Source organism: Xyrauchen texanus, chromosome 3 (assembly GCF_025860055.1).
Source record: "Xyrauchen texanus isolate HMW12.3.18 chromosome 3, RBS_HiC_50CHRs, whole genome shotgun sequence".
Lineage (NCBI taxonomy): Eukaryota > Metazoa > Chordata > Actinopteri > Cypriniformes > Catostomidae > Xyrauchen > Xyrauchen texanus.
The window spans coordinates 46,213,268-46,233,679 of record NC_068278.1 but is presented as its reverse complement, the minus strand read 5'-3'; the positions used below and the strand labels follow the sequence as shown (position 1 = coordinate 46,233,679).

At 39.1% G+C, this 20,412-nt stretch overlaps 1 protein-coding gene across 1 annotated transcript in view; it reads left to right on the top strand.

Moving 5' to 3' along the window:
- LOC127633506 (GRB2-associated-binding protein 3-like) overlaps nt 1–20,412 on the top strand; it is a 43,291-nt gene that overhangs the window by 5,923 nt on the left and 16,956 nt on the right. Inside the window, exon 2 of the mRNA XM_052112668.1 lies at nt 9,962–10,265. Coding sequence (XP_051968628.1) covers nt 9,962–10,265 — 304 coding nt within the window. The remainder of the gene's footprint in view (nt 1–9,961; nt 10,266–20,412) is intronic.

Sequence of the window (20,412 nt, the reverse complement as noted above, 5' to 3'; positions counted from 1 at the left end):
AAGTGGCATTCAACTGATCACAATGTATTGTCAGGACATTAATAATGTGAAAAAATACTATTACACTTCTTAAACTGCTTCAAAGAGTTCTCATCCGAGCTTTGCAGATCCTTAGAATTCTAGCTTTCAGTTTGTCCAGATACTCAGGTGACATTTCACCCCACGCTTCCTGTCTTGTCGGGCACTTCTCACGCACCTTACAGTCTAGCTGATCCCACACAAGCTCAGTGGGGTTAAGATCCAAAACACTTGGGGGGCCTGGGTAGCTCAGCAAGTAAAGACACTAACTTCCACACCTGGAGTCACAAGTTCGAATCCAGGGCATGCTGAGTAACTCCAGTCAGGCTTCCTAAGCAACCAAAGGGTGGGTAGAGTCATGTTGGGTTAACCTCCTCGTGGTCACAATAATGTGGTTCTCACTCTCGGTGGGGCACGTGGTGAGTTGTGCTTGGATGTCGTGGAGAATAGCATGAACCCTCAACATGCGCTAGGTCTTTGCGATAACGCGCTTAACAAGCCACGTGATAAAATGCTCGGATTGACATCTCAGATGCAGAGGCAACTGAGATTCATCCTCTGCAACCCGGATTGAGGCGAGTCTCTACACCACTGTGAGGACTTAGTGTGCATTTGGAATTGGGCATTACAAATTTGGGAGAAAAGGGGAGAAAATCACCCCCCCCCCCCACCCCCCAAAAAAGAAGATCCATAACACTCTTTTCCAATTATCTGTTGCCCAATGTCTGAGTTTCTTTGCCCACTCTGACCATTTCTTTTTGTTTTTCTGATTCAAAATGGCTTTTTCTTTGCAATTCTTCCCATAAGGCCTGAACCCCTGAGTCTTCTTTTTACTGTTGTACATGAAACTGGTGTTGTGAGGGTGGAATTCAATAAAACTGTCAGCTGAGGACATGTGAGGTGTCCATTTCTAAAACTAAAGACGTTGATGTATTTATCCTCTTGTTTAGTTTTACATCTGGCCTTCCACATCTCTTTCTCTCCTTGTTAGAGCCAGTTGTCCTTTGTCTTTGAAGACTGTAGTGAACACCTTTGTATGAAATCTTCAGTTTTTTGGCAATGTCAAGCATTGTATAGCTTTTATTCCTCGAAACAACGATTGACTGAAGTTTCTAGAGAAAGCTGTTTCTTTTTTCAAATTTATTTCCATAATATTGACCTTAAGACACGAAAGTCTATTGCATACTGTGGCAAATCACAAACACCATGACAATGTAAAGCTCTACTTAACGTACCAAATGAGCAATTTAGCATGATTACTCAAGGATACCTGATCGTTGAAGTGATGGCTGCTGGAAATGGGGCCTGTCTAGATTTGATAAAAAATGACTTTTTCAAATAGTGATGGTGCTGTTTTTTTTACATCAGTAATGTCCTGACTATACTTTGTGATCAGTTGAATTAAAGTAACAATTTCCTTCAGAAACAGCTAAATCCGTACATTGTACAGATGCCCCTCCATTTCATAAAAAAAGAGAAAATCTGGGTTAGTGTGGCACTTACAATGGAAGTGAATGGGGCCAATCCATTAAAGTAAAATACTGACTATTTCAAAAGTATAGCCACGAGACAAACAATTAGCAAGTTAATATGATTTTAGTGTGATAAAATCGCTTGCTAACCTTTTCTGTGTAAAATTATTGCCAATTTTACATCTTTGTTGCCATGATGATGTACTGTCAAAAATCCTAAAATTACTGTAAAAATTATGATTTAAACAACTTTACGCTCAAATAATACATGAGTTTCAACAAAATAATTAATGTAAGTGCTTTTCTAAAATTATAAGCTTCACATTTCTGCCTTTTTAAACCCTCCAAAAAAGGGCCCCATTCACTTCCATTGTAAGTGCCTCACTGTAACGTTTTTTGTTTTGCCCAAATTGCCCATTCCAAAAGCAAGTGCAAAATAATGTTCAAGAGTTGCTTTATACAACTCTAATAATTACACAGACATACTGTAGATGCTAGGTTTGTCTCTGCGTGGACGTGGAGGTCTCGTTGTTTGAGTGAGAGGAGAAAAGACAGGGTGGACCACCAGTCATAAGACGTGTGTGAAAGTGTCAGCCTGACACCACAAACATGCTCTCTTTCCTCCCCAACTCTCTCTCTCTCGCTGTCTGTTTCTGTGAAATTTGGGTGTGTTGCAAAACATGGGAAGTGTAGGGTGCCAGGCAGTTGAGAGTGACCCTGCGTTCAGAAATGCCTCGTGCTATCAGAGACCACACAGGCAAAAATGAGATGAGCAGTACCGCAGCTCCCTATAAGCAGACTTCGCAGTCTGCGTAGGGCACCACCTCCCTAGGGGGGCACCATCTTACCCTAGGAGGGAAGCAGAAAGTCCACCGGCTGCCCTTACTGACACGTTATACGTTATTCAAGGCCTTGACGCATGATACGTTAATCATGCGTTAACAAAAAATGAAACTGTAATATCTATAAGGTCTTAGAGTGATCATTGTGTAGTTTGATTAAATATGATTGTAAATTGTGTATAGAAATTAAATAATTAAATAATAATTGTATCTACAACCCATTTGAGCAAGCTGAAGGCAACTGTCGCAAGGGACACAAAACTCCATAAGATGTTGGAATACATGCATACATTTTCTCAGTCTCTCTGGTTTTGTGGCTTCACCTGAGAGTAAAATATGAGACAGTGGGGAGGTGTGTTTGTTGTGTGCTACCAGTGTGATTTTGTTTTACTTTATTGCCTAGAAAGAAAGATATTCACTCACTCTCTTTCTCTTTCTCTCACTCTGTCTCTTATTCTTTCTTTTTTTTCTGTGAAATTAGGAAGTACTTGCTGGTGTAGTATAGTCCCATGATTAAAGTTATAGTGATGGCAAAACAATGTTCTATTATGGGAGAACACATCAATACTTGTACATACACATACAGAACCTATGCTCAGATAAACATATAACAAATGTACACCTTTAGAAGAGTCATGCAATGAGGTTACTGCATATTAATAACATATTGCATATTATTAAAAACAATTGTTTATATATACTATTAGATGTGTTTAGGTAGAGAAGTTTCTATTCTTGTGTGTGAGTGTGTATTTATGTGAGTAACTGTGTATATAATGTGTGAGTGTATGTTTGGATGTGCAAGTGTGTAGTTTTGGGGTCAGCTTTTAGGTGAGTGAGTTTCTATACTTGTGTGTGTGTGTGTATTTTCACAAGTTATTGTGCATTCAAATGTGTAAATGAGTCTGTATTTAGGGGTCTTTCACATACATGCACTTACAGTACACTGTAAAAAGTGCTAACCTGTCATGATCCTGCCATTCTGGTCTTGTTTTTATCTTGATTTGGCAAGATTGTGACAGTTGGCTGAGGTGGCCTCCGGACAGGGTATTGATGAGACCATCCTCAAGCTGATTTTTTTGGGCAGGAGCTGCATTATATGTTTCATTTGTCCTGATTGGATTTGGTGAACCACCTCTGCCGAATCCCACTCTGTCGGAGTCTTTGGAGAGGTTTCTCGGGCTTCTCAACACCATCGCCAGAGGAATTGTTCTGCCAGGAGGTGGCGACAGTTTCCACTTTTGACCATCAGGAGGCAGTGGCCGTTCCCGCTGCTGAACGCTAAGAGGCTTTAGCCATCCCCTACAGCTTGTAGGCTCCCTCTTACTGCTTGGAAGAGCAGAAGGAGATGGGCCCCTACTCTTTGGCCCATTGCCTGTGCCCACGGCCATGGAGGCCATTCCCTCATCACTGCCTGTGCTCACAACCACGGAGGTTGTTCCCCCATCACTGTCTGTGCTCACGACCACAGAGGCCCTTCCCCTGTCACTGCCTGTGCTCACAACCACAGAGGTCGTTCCCGACACTGCCAGTGCTGACAACCACTGAAGTTGTTCTCCTGTCACTGCCTGTGCTCACGGCCACGGAGGCATTTCTCCTGCGGCTGTTGCCTGACCTCGCTCCCATCCTGGAACCACCTGTCCAGTTCCCGGTGGCTGTCTTGAAGAGTCCGTTCTGTACCCTGAGCCTGTCAATGGTAAATGGTCTGCACTTCTATAGTGCCTTGCAAGCTGCCTTGCCTGCCATTGGGAGCAACTTGGGGTTCAGTGTCTTGCCCTCCACTTGTGACTCCACTTCGGCATGTGGAATTGTGTGGGCTGGGAATCAAACCACCAACCCTGCGATTAGTGGAGTGCTCTACCATCTGAGCCACAGCCACCCCATAACACTGTCCAGTTCCCTGTGGCTGTTGACAATTCTGTCCGGTCCTCTGAAACTGTCGATAAACCTGTCCAGTTCCCTGTGGCTGTCAACAAACCTGTCCTGCTCCCTGTGGCAATCACTGAGCCTATTCTGGATTCTGATTCTGTGTCCAGTCAAGTCATTCCTTCCTTTCAAGCCGCCATACCTACCCAAGCCATTACTCCCAGCAAAGTCACCAAGCTCAGCCAAGTCACCAAGCCCAGTTTAGGTGCTCCACCCTGGCTTGCTCTGCCTGTGCCACCCTGGCTTTTCTCACCGGTTCCACCCTGGCCTGCCCTGCCGGTTCCATCCTGGTCTGTTCTGCAGGTTCTCCTGTTTATTTAGCTTGGACTCATGTATTGTCTACCTGTTTCCCCCACCCTTACTTACCGTTGTCTGTTTTTTCATCTAGTTTTGTATTGTCTTGATCGGGGGGGGGGGGGGGGGGGTACTGTCACGATCCTGCCATTTTGGTATTGTTTTAATCTTCATTTAGCAGGATTGTGACAGTTTCCTCCACCCATCTCTTAGGTTGTCCACGTGCTTTTGTTTTCCTCCTCCCCTCGTGTTTCCCACAGGTGTTGCGTTTGAGCTGATTAATGCTGTTTGAGATTATGGGCAGCACCTGTTTTCAATCCATTCCTTTCTAATCTGTCCTTTGTTTTGCCTTCCTTGACAGATCGTTGTGTTGTGTTTTAGTCTCCAGTCGAGTTGTTCCTATCTGTTTCCAGTTCTCCCCTGTTGGTTTGTTTTTAGTTCTATTTTTGTATTTTTTATTATTTTCTCCCTTGTCCAATTATTTCTGTTTAGTTCAGTTTTATTAGTCAGTATGTTTTCTGTTCTATTTTTCCCTCATTTTTGGTTTTGTTTCTCCCACGTTAATTTTTGACTTTCAAAGTTTTGGCCACCATTCACTTGCATTGTATGGACCTGCAGAGCTGAGATACTCTAAAAATCTTTGTTTGTGTTCTGCAAAAGAAAGAAAGTCATACACATCTGGGATGGTATGAGGGTGAGTAAATGATGAGAGAATTTTAAATATTGGGTGAATTATTCCTTTAAGCAGCAATTTCTACCTGATCTAACCCAAATTAGTTTTGTTGGTGCAAACTAATGTATTCAGGTTGATTCTGTGATTTTAAATAATATTTTTGACTAGATAATTTATACTAGTCAAAAATATAATAGTTAATTTAGATGTTACAACATGAAGCACATCATGGTTAAAGTTTTTTATTGTACTTACAAACACGAGCACACATAGCCTGCAAACACCAAAGAGTTTTTTGTAACACATTTGCACTGAACATTCCGAAAAAATAGCAGTGGATATACACTTTGTTTGTTTATAGAAAACACATTGAAATTTAGCTCAGATTCACATAATGATTATAGGACTGTCCGTTTTTGTAATCTGCTTCTCTTTCTAACATGAACTAACAGAAACCAAACAAACACGCACAACAACAGATACAGATGAAATCAGATGTTTACATACAGTTAGGTTGAAGTCATTAAAACTCTTTTTTTGAACCACTCCACAGATTTAATATTAGAAACTATAGTTTTGGCAAGTCGTTTAGTTGACATCTATTTTGTGCATGACACAAGTACATTTCTCCAGCAATTGTTTACAGACAGATTGTTTTACTTTGAATTGACTATGTCACAATTCCAGTGGGTCAGGTGTTTACATACACTAAGATAACTGTGCCTTTAAACAGCTTGGAAAATTCCAGAAAATTATGTCAAGCCTTTAGACAGTTAGACAATTAGCTTCTGATTGGAGGTGTACTGAATTGGAGGTGTACCTGTGGCTGAATGTTAAGGCATTAAGACATTATGGGAAAATCAAAAGAAATCAGCCAAGACTTCAGAAAAAAACATTGTGGACCCCCACAATCTGGTTCATCCTTGGGAGCAATTTCCAAATGCCTTAAGGTACCACGTTCATCTCTACAAACAATAGTACACAAGTGTACACTCCATTGGACGCATGGAGCTCATGAAGCTCGTGCAAATGGGTCTTCCAAATGGGTAATGACCACAAGCATACCTCCAAAGTCATGGAAAAATGGCTTAAGCACAACAAAGTCAAGGTATTGGAGCAGCCATCACAAAGCGCTGACCTTGCAAAAGAGCTGATATGTGGGCAGAACTAAAAAAAACATGTGGGAGCAAGGAGGCCTACAGACCTGACTCAGTCACACCAGTTCAGTCTGGAGGAATGGCCCAAAGTTCCAGCAACTTATTGTGAGAAGCTCATGGAAGACTGCCCAAAATGTTTGGCACAAGTTAAACAATTTAAGGGCAATGCTACTAAATATTAACAAATTGTATGTAAACTTCTGACCCACTGGGAATGTGATGAAGGAAATAAAAGCTAATCATTATCTCTACTATTATTCTGATATTTCACATTCTTAAAATAGTGATCCTAACTGACCTAAGACATGGAATGTTTTCTATGATTAAATGTCAGGAATTGTGAAAAACTGAGTTTAAATGTTTTTGGCTAAGGTGTATGTAAACTTCTTCATCTTTAACTGTACACTCTCACGCACCGTTTTGCTCCAAAAACATGCAAATAAACTCAGAGCACAGTTTACAAGTTCACAACATGCATAAACATACATACAAACGGAAGAGGTTGATGCTTGCTTGTCGACTAACTTTGGGCTAGTTTTAAACTTCCCTTCTGTGAAGAGTTCTGGGAAAACATTGCTCTAGTTCCTTTCTTTGACCAGAACAGACTCACAAACACATGCATAAGAGGAAGAAAATTTAACCGTTCCAAAAGAAAGAATAGAGAGAAGGTCTTTGTTTGAGACAGAGGTAAATCAAGGCCATGCCCTGACCCTGCCGCAGTGAGCATGCTCAGAACACTGTGTGGTCACTGTGACAAATGCTTCATAATTTTGGTCACCATTCACTTGCATTGCATGGACTTACAAAGCTGATATATTTTTCTAAAAGTCTTCATTTGTGTTCTGTATAAGAATGCAATACACATCTGGGATGGCATGATGGTGAGTAAATGATGAGAGGATTTAAAGTTTTTTTAGCTGGCAGAGTAAAAGTTGCTGGTTCTAAAGCAAGTTGGATATTTGAGAGAAATGGAGAGTTACAGGCTGCTCCAGGGGGACTGGCATTGCTGGAAGTGTACTACTAGTCACTTTGGATAAAAATCATCTGCTACATTACCGAAAACACCAGAAGATGAGACCAGAAATTTCTAGTCTTTTCTGGTCTCATCTTGCTTAATCGGGCTGACAGGACTCATGTCAGCACGTGGTATGTGTCCCCAAGAAGAGGAAGTAAGTTTGGCTTGTGACACCAGAGGTGCAGAAATCCTGCATCTCTGTGGCTTATTTACCCACAATGCATTTGTTGAGACCAGTTTTTACATCTGGAAAAAATTATCTCTTGGGAGGAACTCACAATGCGAATGGGACAGTGTGACCCTTTAAATATTGCTGAAAGAAGGCAATGTTGTTTTACAGCCTTTATTAAATCTAACATACAGAATCAATCAAAACACCAGACTTGTGTAAACTTATTGACACTTTGCTGTCTGTTAAAAAGATTAATTAAATGCTCAAGGCTTCTTTGAGACATATTAATCATCGTGTGTTGTGTAATGGATGACTGCCTTGGTAAAATCATGGTCACAGCTATACAGAGAGAGAAAAGAGCAACCAATTCAACAAAGTCACAGACAGAAGCAAAATAGAACTAAATGTAAAAGTTCTGACTAGAAATTGTGATTCATGAGCCACGTTCGTAGGTGTTGTAAAATCCTTTAGTTGCTACACTGAATGAAACGTTAACCAAAAAAAATTTGGTAACATCTAAATTCACTTGTTTTAATCAAGTCCAAATATTATTTAAAATTGCAGAGTCAACTTGAAAACACTTGGTTACACCATTGTAATACATTTATAAGTGTTACTTAGGTTGAAATATCTCAAAGTAACAATTGCAGGTTAACACTTTTACAGAGTATGTTGCTTGGCAACTAGTAACACCTACACTTAGGATAAAAATGGTGGAATAATTTTTTTTTCTATTAATTATTTCTAATAATAATTAATTATAATAAACCTAGCTGAACATTGGTGCAGTGCCCAATAATCATATTGCTGTTGCCGTTGTTTTCTAGAAAATTTTCTAGAACCACAGCTTGTACTACTGAATGGCCTTGAGTGGCCGTTCAGTAGTACAAGCTGTGGTTCTAGAAAATTCAGGAATGAGGCTGTCATGTTGAAAGCATTAACACTATGTGCTAACTCAAGGACATGCAAAATGCAGAACTTTCTCTTCTTTCTCTGTTGTTAGATATTCTAATAAATGGGAATAACAGGAAAATCCAAATCACAGCAAGTGTTTAAGGAATATCAGTTTTTTTGTATTGTATCTGATGGTTAGCTCTCACTAACATATCTCATGCATGGCATTATAAATGATGTACAAGACTACAAACTGTGATACTTTTACCCAAATAGAAAAAGAGAAAGAAAGAGGGAGAGGGAAACTATGAGTAAACCTGGGAATGAATGGAAACTGCTCTCCCTCTTTATCTCTTTCCTGCCTTTCTCTTTGCTGAGAAAAGCATTTCTTCAGTAGTTTCAGAAATAAGTGAAAATAATTTATCTCTAGTACCTGAGGCAGGCACAGCTTACACGTACAGGAAAATAACCAAATCAAACAATGACCTAATAGCCTCAAAGTTATGCATTAACTTCATAAGCTAATAATAACCTAATTACCCCATGATGGTATAATAACCTAATAACCTCTTAAAGTGCCCATATTATGCTAATTTACAGGTTCATAATTGTATTTATGGGGTCTACTAGAATAGGTTTACATGCTTTAATGTTCAAAAAACACATAATGTTTCTCACATTGTACATTTAGTTTACCTGCTCCTCATATTCTGGTTCAAACACTCTGATTTACCTCCTGTCTCTTTAAAGCCCCCCCTTTACGAAAAGCACAGTCTACTCTGATTGGTCAGCTGGCCTAGTCTGTTGTGATTGGTCAACCACAAAGAGCATGTGTTGGAAATGTAACAGCCCTTACCATAACAGCAGCTTCCTGAGCAGCTGTAAACACTTCTATAACTATGGTAACATTGGCTTCGGTTTTTCCCATCCCATACCTTTGTGCAGAACTTTTACATGCACAAAGAGCTATGTTACACACTAAAGGAAAGGTATAATCCCCAAAAAGCATAATAGGGCCTCTTTAATATTATAACAACATAATACAACTAATGACCATACTGTATTTAAACTCATATTACAGCCCCAAATCTGGGGGTTTTTAGTCACCGATGAAGTCATTGTGTGCACAGTAACTTCAATTTTTGCTTTTCTTAAAGAAAAGGGCAGACAAGTCGAAATTACTTTTTGCGGTAATAAACTTGTCACAAATGCTGTCGATTGAGCTTAACTTGTATTGAACCCAGAATATTCCTTTAAACTCAAACTTATACAGGTTCTTGTGCAAAACCTGCTAACTCTTGTTTGACCCTAAATGTATGTATGTATGTATGTAGATGATTATAGAGAGCTCTTTTTCAGACACAAAAAGAGTCTTTGTCTGTAGTTTGAAAAACAAGACGAGATCCAAAGATCAAATAAGACATTTTAACTTTATTGCTAATCAGTGTGATTGTGTTTAACGTCAATCTAATTCTGTTTCCCTGTCTTTCTCTCCCAGTCATGGCGGAAACGATGGTTTATTCTCCGGAGGGGTCGGATGAGTGGGAATCCTGACGTTTTGGAATATTACCGCAGCAAGAGTTCCCGTAAACCAATCAGAACTATTGACCTTCAGGAGTGTGAGGTCAGCATTGAGGCGGATGTGGGGCTCACGAAACGGCAGTACCAGAATCAGCACCTGTTTGTGGTGAAGACTGCCACACGCATCTTTTACTTGCTGGCCAAAACGGCAGAGGAGATGAACATCTGGGTTCAGAGTATCGGACAGATTTGTACATTTGGAGGACTGAATAGACGTGCAGGTGAGAATTTCCTGGGTGAAGCGGTTAGATAACCTATGATAATATGAATGAATTAACAGTCATTTAGTGGACAGATACTCCCCAATTACTATAACTAGCATGGTGTTGTCAGAGCCCTGGTCTAGTTAAGTGGTTCTCAAATGGTGGGTTATGACCCAAAAATGGTTCACATGTCTGTTCAGGCAAAAAACAATGGTAAATGCAAATGATAATAAAATGCACCTAACCATATGCATAAATAGGATAGCAAAATAAATATGCTAATCAACTTTTAAAAGGGAGAAAACACTTCCCACATCTTTAGTTTACGACACCAAAAGCTGTGTGTCCAGTATAATTCTGCGTTATTTTGCAACAAATTGATTTGTAACTTGGTAGACACTAGCCAAATTTGTTCAATTTAAAATGTGCATCCTGAAGCAAACCCAGTTTAGAACCAATAACCTACTCGTTAGCATACATGCTATGATACGTTGACTCACGATGCTCTTGCAAATGATGCAAGTTTAAGGCCACGTCCACACTAATCCATTTTCGTTTGAAAGAGCATTCATTTCAGTACGTTTACGCCTCTCATCCACACTGAAATGGCATCACTGAAAATAGAGACTCTACCTAACTAGTAATGCACCGAAATGAAAACTTTTGTCCGAAACCGAACATTTTGGACTTTGGACACACTGGGCCAAAAACCCCAAAATGATTCTTTTAAATTAGACTTTGTTTGAAATAATACAATTCTAAATTTTATAATTAGGGATGCATCAAAACACATTTTTCTATGACCACATGTGATCGGATCACCCAAACTTTAATACCAGGTGGAAAAGGGGTCTATAACTACACATTTCTTTTCACAGAAATGAATTACATAAAAAATGTGTAGTCTATTAAGAAAACCTTTATTGATAACTACTCTACTGGATAATGCAGCAGCAAAAATAACAGTAATTCCAGTGAAAATCTTCAGTGAACATAAAGTTCTATTGGCACTGTTTTTTCTCATTATACAGCAGGTAGACCTGGAATGTGGAGTGTATTCTTTTATGGATCTCTTTTGTGTTCACTTTAGTTGTGATAGGATATAAAATTATTGTAATTTGTCATATATTATTATATTGTTGTTGTTATAATTGAAAACATTAATAATATGAATATAGCTATATTATACAATAATACTAATACAATTTCAGTCATAATTTCTTAACGTTAAAACCCTCTGGCTTTTATTTTGGCAGAACATTCCAGGAAGAACTTTGAGTTTCTGTCTGTAGGCTAGTTTGCAGTAGTTTTTTAAATATGCTTCTCCGGTGAAATGCTCCTCCTGTGCCATTCTTAATGCATGTTTAAATCAAACCAAACTGTCAAGTGTTTACATTTGAGTTGGAGTTCATGTGGAGCGCTCGCATATTGTTAGAGAGAGGGGCACAGGGGGTGAAGGTATATTTGATTGAATAGATGAGGAACAGTTTTCACTTTAACAGGTGTCACAATTAGTCTCTTGTTTTGAATAGGAAACCATAGTTCGGTGTACATTTAAATCGCATGCAGATCACTCTCAGGATTTATTGGGACAATTTTACTGGGGCACAGCAGAACTTTCTACTTGTTTCTTTCGATGGTCTGAAATCCTCAGGGGTAAAATGTACACCCTCCAATATTTGAGAGAATGTAGGGGTGTAGGCCTACTGATATCCAGGTTCAGCACGATAAGCCAGAGCTTCAATCGCTCACGCTCATGATCATGCTATCGATGAAAAGTTAATATTTTTCCCGCCATGCATGTTTTTTGGGGTTTCTGAAGGTTGAAGCATCCAGGATACATACTCCAAATGACCATATTGAACAATACACTTAAACAAATACAAATCTACAACATAGAAAATTCAACTTTTGCACAGCGCTGCTCCTCTTGTAAACAATGTCGTACTTCCTGCCTCCTCCTCCACGTGACGTGACCTTAACAACGAGCTTACGTTATCCCTCTCTTGTGCGTGCATCACAGAGATGTACGGAAGCGAACATTTGTAATTAGTATTAATAAAAAAATAAAAATAATAATCAATCTTTTGATTCAGACGAAATTTATTTGTCATCTGGAGTCGTGTGGATTATTTAATGCACCCTAAATACGCATTTTGCGAAAAACAATATGGTTTAGAAAAATATAAATACATGAACATCTGCTCACAAATCTGATTATAGTAATACACAAGCATATCTGAAGCAAAAGCTCCAATAGAAACATTGGCACAGATGTTATGGAAAGTCACCTTATTCATACCTGAGCAGTGATGAGTTATGAGTGACAGATAAAGAGACAATTTCAAGTGATGCACTAACAGCAAGGTATACAGGGAAATATATATATAGCACATTATTGAAGTCATGGTGCTGTAGTAAATAAATACATGTGCTCATGTTGTGGTGCTCATGCTGGTGATGCAGGTTTAGGTCTAGCCTGTGGTGTGTCACGATTACATTCCACATCTTTCTCCCTATATATAACATTTTCCAACTATATATATTTATAAGGATCAAAAGTTTAAATCCTAGTTTATAATAAAATCTAATTTATCATTAATATAATGTATCTTCTGCAGTAACCACAGCATGAATAAATAACAATGCATAAAAGTGTGGGCTAATGAGAAAGGAAAGTGCAACAGAAAAAAAAACCTTGATCGGAAAATGTCACCAAAAAAGTGCCCACGATCATCCCCTTCACTGCACCAGATCTTGATAAACCTAATGATTCAAATTCCTCTAACTGCAGTTTTATAACGAATAACGGACAGAGAAATAATTAACCACGGGATGTTTCTTCAGAGAGAGATGCAGAGACTGAGAGATGCAGACAGAATCCAAGAGTGAGAGAAATGACGTCTTATTTTAATATTCTATTCCATTCCTCCATCTCTATTACTCTATTTCCAATAGTCTGCAGAGCAACAGCTGTGTCACAGAGTTCAGACAGACAGCACTCACACGTACACGTCGGTCATGCTGAAGACAGCCCATAAGCAGGCGGCACTTATCGTCCCATATCTTTGACTACAGCAATGTAGCAAACAGCTAGTGTCACTCCCACAGTGCAGATGACTACTATTAGAGCAAGAAAATATGTAAATGTTTCAAATTGTATTATTTTATTAAATCTGTTCTGATAATGATTATGAGACTGCAATAAGGTTAACATTTAAAGGGATAGATCTGTCATCATATATTTACCTTAATGTCATTACAAACCCTGTCTTTTTTCTGTGGAGCACAAAAGCCTCACAGTGAGCCTCAGTCAGTTAGCATGTTTTCTACGTAATTAAAGTGAATGTTGGCTGATGCTGTTAGTCCCTAACATTCTGCCTAAAATAAGTCATATGAATTTGGAACAACATGAGGGTAAGTAAATTATGTCAGAAGTTTAATTTTTGGGTGAACTATCTTTAACATGACTATTGTGAAATAGCAAACACACAGAGCGAGCGAGCGAGAGAGAGAGAGAGAGAGAGAGAGAGAGAGAGAGAGAGCGAGAGAGCGAGAGCGAGAGAGAAACCACAAGTTATACATTACTTGGAAAAATGAGTGATACAGCGTCAGGGAGGGTTTCATATACACACACATAGCTTGAATACATAACACATTAGACGGTTGCACACGCCTCTAAACTGGGAAAGGCCGATTGTGAAAGATAAAGTGTGTATATAAAGATCAACATGCTTGTCCGTGCTGTCCTCTACACACACAGATCTCTTCAGATGCCTTCATGTCACTTACTTCACGTCACACCCACTGCTCGGGTAGTAGCAAATTACATGTAAACTGGATTATGTAATCTGATTACAGATATGAGTACTTGTAATTGGATTATTATATTACATTTTATAATGAGCATAATCAGATTACAGTTATTTTTTATGGATTACAGGCATATCCAGGTAGCACTATATAATTTGAAGACAGTGCGATCCTGTTCCTCATTATACCACATGCAAAAATAACTACTTTCAAAAGGAGATGGGGGAAAATAACAGCAATGCAATCTATGCCTTACAAAAATTTGATTAAATGAAAAAAACTCCACATCCAATCTTAAGAAGCACTTGAAGGTTCTGTATATATGTATTGTATATTATATAATATACATGTTTTACTCTTTAATTAAATGAGTGTTAGTTGTACTTAATATATTTAATGTTAATGATTAGATTTTCATCAAAATATGTAATAAATAATCCAGAAGTATAAAGGATTATATTACTGATTACAATTTAAATCGTGTCATTTATAAACAGTACCAGAAGTAATCTACCCAGCACTGCGTATGCCAGTGGTGATTGTCGGACATATTGTTCAAACAGGGACTGTAGTTTTGGGGACAAAAAGCATCAGACAGATTTTCTTCACACCTGGAGGGCTGCAGTTTCAGATCCTGCTTTAGACCATGTGTCAAGACACTCAAATAAACAAACTGTGTGGGGTTCTCTTAAAACAAGACTTGTGTGTGAACCTTTTTTAAAAACGCAAATGTTGATCTCCGCTAGGGCCACAAGTTACAGAATACTGTCAGCTCTAACTCCCTCTGAAACCATCACCATGACAACAGCTCAATGTATTTAGATTTTTCGTCTTATGCCGTCATAATGACAACCAGTCACCATGGCTGCATTCAAATAAGCATACTTCCTTACTATGTGCCGGTGGTAGTATGATACACCCTACAAAGGTACTATGTCAATGGAGTAGGGTATCCTAATTCTCAGTATTCATAAAACAGTAGGTGAGAAATACCCGGATGACTTACTACATCCACCGAGATTCTGAAGTGTGCATTCACTGGACACCTTAATATCCCATAATGCCAGGGGGTCTGCGGAGACACATTTAAAAAACTGAATTTAAAAAAATGGCGGAGCAAGTCGTGCAGCTCTTTTCAGCTGGTTTTGAATAAATCATATAGGTCATGTAAAAGCGATGCAGGTGTATTCTAGGCTTGGGATTGATGCTGTTTTCATGTATCGATAATCGGAAGATTTTCCCAATGATTATTGATATAGAGTATATCAGGATTATAATATGTATAATTCAGATATAAATAGGGCTGCACATTGCACAATAGTCTTTGTCTTTTCAAACATATTTCTCAACACAACTTTGTTAAAGCATGAGCAGCAGGGTTAATTAAAGTGGGGACAAGATGGCGCGTTCTAAAATTAGAAACAAATATTTTCTAAGAAGGTACATATGCACACATGTGGGCTGGCCGTCTCCATAGGCTGTTAACATTTCTGCAGTCCCATAGAGATAAGACAAAAAGTTTCCAATTAATTTAGACACAAATCATTATTAAAGAACAGAATATTTACTCTATTCATTACTGGATGATATATTGTATATAAATATGAAGTATTGCTCTACAAATGTTGATTTGTTTTGGAATGTTTTTTATCGTCCATTAGAAAAAAACTTGGCTAAGCATAATTATAAATTATTTTATCATCTCTACTTTCCTGGTAATTTATTATACAAATTAACACACACTCTACATCGTTGGTTGGTATTACTAAAAAACTAACAATATTATTTAAAAAATATTATTATTATTATTATTATAAATTAATAATTTTAAAGCTACTGGGTTTTCTTGTTTTTTTGTTATTTTTGTTTGACTAATAGCCTTTTAATGACATACTAGACCGTGCCCTATTCTGTAACAAATCAAGTCTGACATTTTGATACAAATGATTAATTTTGTATTTTATTTTTTTTTTTTTTTCGCTGTTTACGTTCACTTTAGACATAACCGACTGTGTTTACATTAATGCCTCACCAAGACGGGCATTGGTGGAATTATAAAGTCTATTTGATCATTTAGGCAGCATTAGCGCACTCTGAACACAAGTGAATGTAAAACGCAAACAACATTAGCTCCATGTCAGTCAAACAGCACGCAGCTAGAGACGCCAGGAAATAAAAAGACAATCTTTTATATTTTATCTAGATCAACCAACCAGTGGTGGTTTTGCTATCGTGATCGATGTAATGAACACTCCTGGTCTAGATGTAGAACACATAGGCTAATTGTAGAAAATACTCAAAAGTTTATGATCGATATATAGGACATCTAATTTTTTCCAATAAACATCGAGATCACCCTATCGATAACATTGCATTAATCTCTCACAGCAATCCAGTAATCTCAGTGATAGATAGCTAATTTACAGGCTACATTATAGACACAGAATCTAGTTAGCAGAAATGTGAAATTTACCTCCATATGTTTCTTCAAATTAGAGGCAAGGTTAATGCTGATATCTGGCATGAGCGAGCTAAACTCACATGACACTTCACTGTGGAAAGCCCTTTTAGGTGTTGAACTGTTGTTTGAGGCATAGTCCACATCCATAACAGTGGGCGCCAGATCTACAACTCCCGTTAATATTTTCTATGTGTGTTTTGATTTGATGGAAGTCATAGCCAATCACGTTGATGGATAAAAATAAAATCAGGACAGGGAAGTAGCAAACACAGACAGAGGGAAAATAGCGCAGTAAAAGTACAGTTACAGCACTTAAAATGTACTCAAGTAAAAGTATAACAATTTTAAACTACTTAAAGTACAATTTCTGGGGGAAACGGCTTAATTACAGTACCGTGAGTATTTGTAATTAGTTACTTTACACCCCTGCTGGTTAATAATCATCAATATTTTATGACATCCCTAATATATTCACTTACTCTTATTCACCGTTACAACAGAAAAATATATTTTACAGTCGTTCATTGTGTATTTGTTTAAGTTTGGCTTCTTCCATATTTTGTTTCTGACTTAACAATGGATGCCTGACTCGTAGGTGTTTGGGTCACTACACAATGCTCATGTTCCCGAATGATGTATTCACACTACTCACCCGCATACCTAAAGAACATACTATTTTATTGACAGAGAAGTACATTCTTCATCAAATGCAGTATGTACTCTGACACTACATAAAAAGACACCGTTTGGTGCCTCCGGAGGTCGCATTTGACGGCTGCATATGTCATCGAGGCTATCTCATTTCATGAAAGCGAGTAGGTCAATTTGGATGCAGCCTTTGAATGTGACCACCTTTCATGGGAATTTGGAGGATGCAAGAGGTGTATCCTTTGTGGCCACTCACAACCCACAATTCTTTGCTTCAACAGAAATGTCTAAAAAAATTACGCCAATTTGCCCGTAAATATGATGTTCAAACGCAAGTAATGCTAATTCCCAAATTGAAGCACCTCAGTAGATGGGTGCATAGTATATAATATGTATAATTATATTAATATATAATTAAAATAAAGTATTAGACTAAAAGTACACCTGTAAAATACATTTTCTTTTCTCTTAACATCATTATAACTCTCCTAAAATGTACCTCATAAATTCCCTTCCAAAAGGAATTTGTTACCTTCTCACTCAAAGTGCTTGTGCTTGTTAAAGAGTGGCGTGCTGTCATTGCAACCATGTAAAGTTCCATTTCCATTTGTCCTACGAAGGCCATCTCATTTAAATGAGACTTGTTTAAAGGAGGACGCTCGGTATACTGAACCCTTCAAAGGACGTGTCTTACCTAGCACGCAGCCTTCGAAACGAGACACAAATACTGTCCATATATCTACTCTCCCTCTGATATTGTTACCATGACAACCAGTCACCGTATCCCACAGTATCTCTACTCTGTCTGTGGCCCCATCACCATGACAACCCTTACTCTATCTCTACTGTCCATGTCACCCCTTTCACCATGACAACCGGACAACATGTCACCATGACACATTGCCATGACAACTTGTTGTATCTCTACTGTCCTTTTGACACCATCACGTTTATAACTGCTCATTAGAGCTCCGTTGTCCCCAAATCTCAATACCTTAGCAACCATAAATTGCAGTTGTACTGTTGCTCTACATAAAATAAAGGTGTCTCACAAAACATTACCCCTGCGTCCGAAACCGCGTACTGTAAGAGTATGTACTGTATTTGATGTAGGACACACTTACTACATTCTATGGTAAATGATAAATGGTCTGCTCTTTTTTTAACCTTCGAGGTTACCAAAGCGCTTTACACTGTTTCCCAATCACCCATCACACACACACACTCATACACCAATGGTGGCAGAGCTGCCATGCAAGGCGCTAACCTGCCATTGGGAGCAACTTGGGGTTCAGTGTCTTGCCCAAGGACACTTTGGCATGTGGAGTCATGTGGGCCAGGAATCAAACCGCTGACCCTGCGATTGACAGCCGACCCACTCTACAAACTGAGCCACAGCCGAGACCATTCTACTGACTCTTAAAAACACTAAAAGAAAGATGCCCAGGGTCCCTGCTCATCTGCGTGAACATGCCTTAGGCATGCTGCATGAGCACTTCAGATGTAGCCAAGGCAATAAAATGTCTGTACTGTGAGACGCCTAAGACAGCGCTACAGGGAGACAGGAAGGACAGCTAATTGTTCTCGCAGTGGCAGACCACATGTAACAACACCTGCACAGGATCAGTACATCCGGATATCAGACATGTGGGACAGATACAGGAAAGCAACAACACCTACCCGAGTTACACCAGGAATGCACAATCCCTCCATCAGTGCTCAGACTCAGACAGAGAGGCTGGACTGAGGGCTTGTAGGCCTGTTTTAAGGCAGGTCCTTACCAGACATCACTAGCAACAATGTAGCCTATGGGCACAAAGCCACCTTTGCTGGACAAGACAGGACTGGCATAAAGTGCTCTTCACTGACGAGTCACAGTTTTGTCTCACCAGGGATGATGGTCAGACTCACGTTTATCATAGAAGGAATGAATGTTACACAGAGGCCTGTACTCTGGAGCGCGATTGATTTGGAGGTGGAGAATCCGTCATGATCTGGGGTGGTGTGTCACAGCATCATCGGACTGAGCTTGTTGTCATTGCAGGCAAACCTGTGCGTTACAGGGAAGACATCCTCCTCCCTCATGTGTTACCCTTCCTGCAGGCTCATCCTGACATGCTCCCTCCAGCGTATCAATAACACAATGAATCATCAATGACATACTGCTTGTTCTGTGCATGATTTCCTTCAAGACAGGAAAGTCAGAGTTCTGCCAGGGCCAGCGAAGAGCCCGGATCTCAATCACATTTAGCATGTCAGGGACCTGTATGATCGGAGGGAAGGTCTAGGGCCATTCTCCCCAGAATTTACAGGGAACTTGCAAGTGCCTTGGTGGAAGAGTGGGGTAACATCTCGCAGCAAGAACTGACAAATCTGGTGCAGTCCATGAGGAGGAGATGCACTGCAGTACTTGATGCAGCTGGTGGCCACACCAGATACTAACTGGTACTTTTGCTTGTCCACTAGTTAGACCAGCACTTACCCTCATTAACCAGTTTGAAATTAGTGCTTGTCTAAGCTGGTCTTGCAGCAGAGCAAAGAAGCAATATTTGGGTGAACCCATATTATACCCCTCAGATTATCCTACTTGATACAGCATGATCAAAAGTCGGTTATCAACTGCTGTTTACATACTTGACCTCCACATTACTCAGTAGCCATTTCAAGCATCAGCAGGTCGGAGTCTCATATCAGAATTTCAGTCATGATTCAACAAACTGAGGCAACCTCAGTTTATTGTCAATTAAAACGATTTGGAGTATTTTTAACTGTCTTTATAAAAGGTGCACTCAGTAACTTTTGTCTTTGTATCATCTTGGACTTACTGACACCTAGCGTCTTGGATGCAGCATCATTTAAAATCAATAGTTTTCAGTTTCAGGTACCATTGTAGAAATGTAGTATTCACAGTCTGCCATGATTAAATCAATGAGTGAAAGTGTCAAATAACAGGATGGTTACTGAGATTGAGCGAGTAATATTTGGCTGGTTATGTGATTCTAACATGGCAGATCCCATGTGCGGTCCCTCTCCATGTAGAAAAAAACAGCTTTTATAAGATTACTGATATGATTGGAGTCTTCACTTGAATGCGTGTGGTCATGATTTTCTACATATATTGCAAAATTATAATTTATGTCTTGGGGAATTAAACTTTTTTAAAGAGGAAAACATTTGTGGATGCACCTTTAATTAAGCCACTGATATGATATTTGGGCATGGTGAATGGTGACTGAGTCTAAC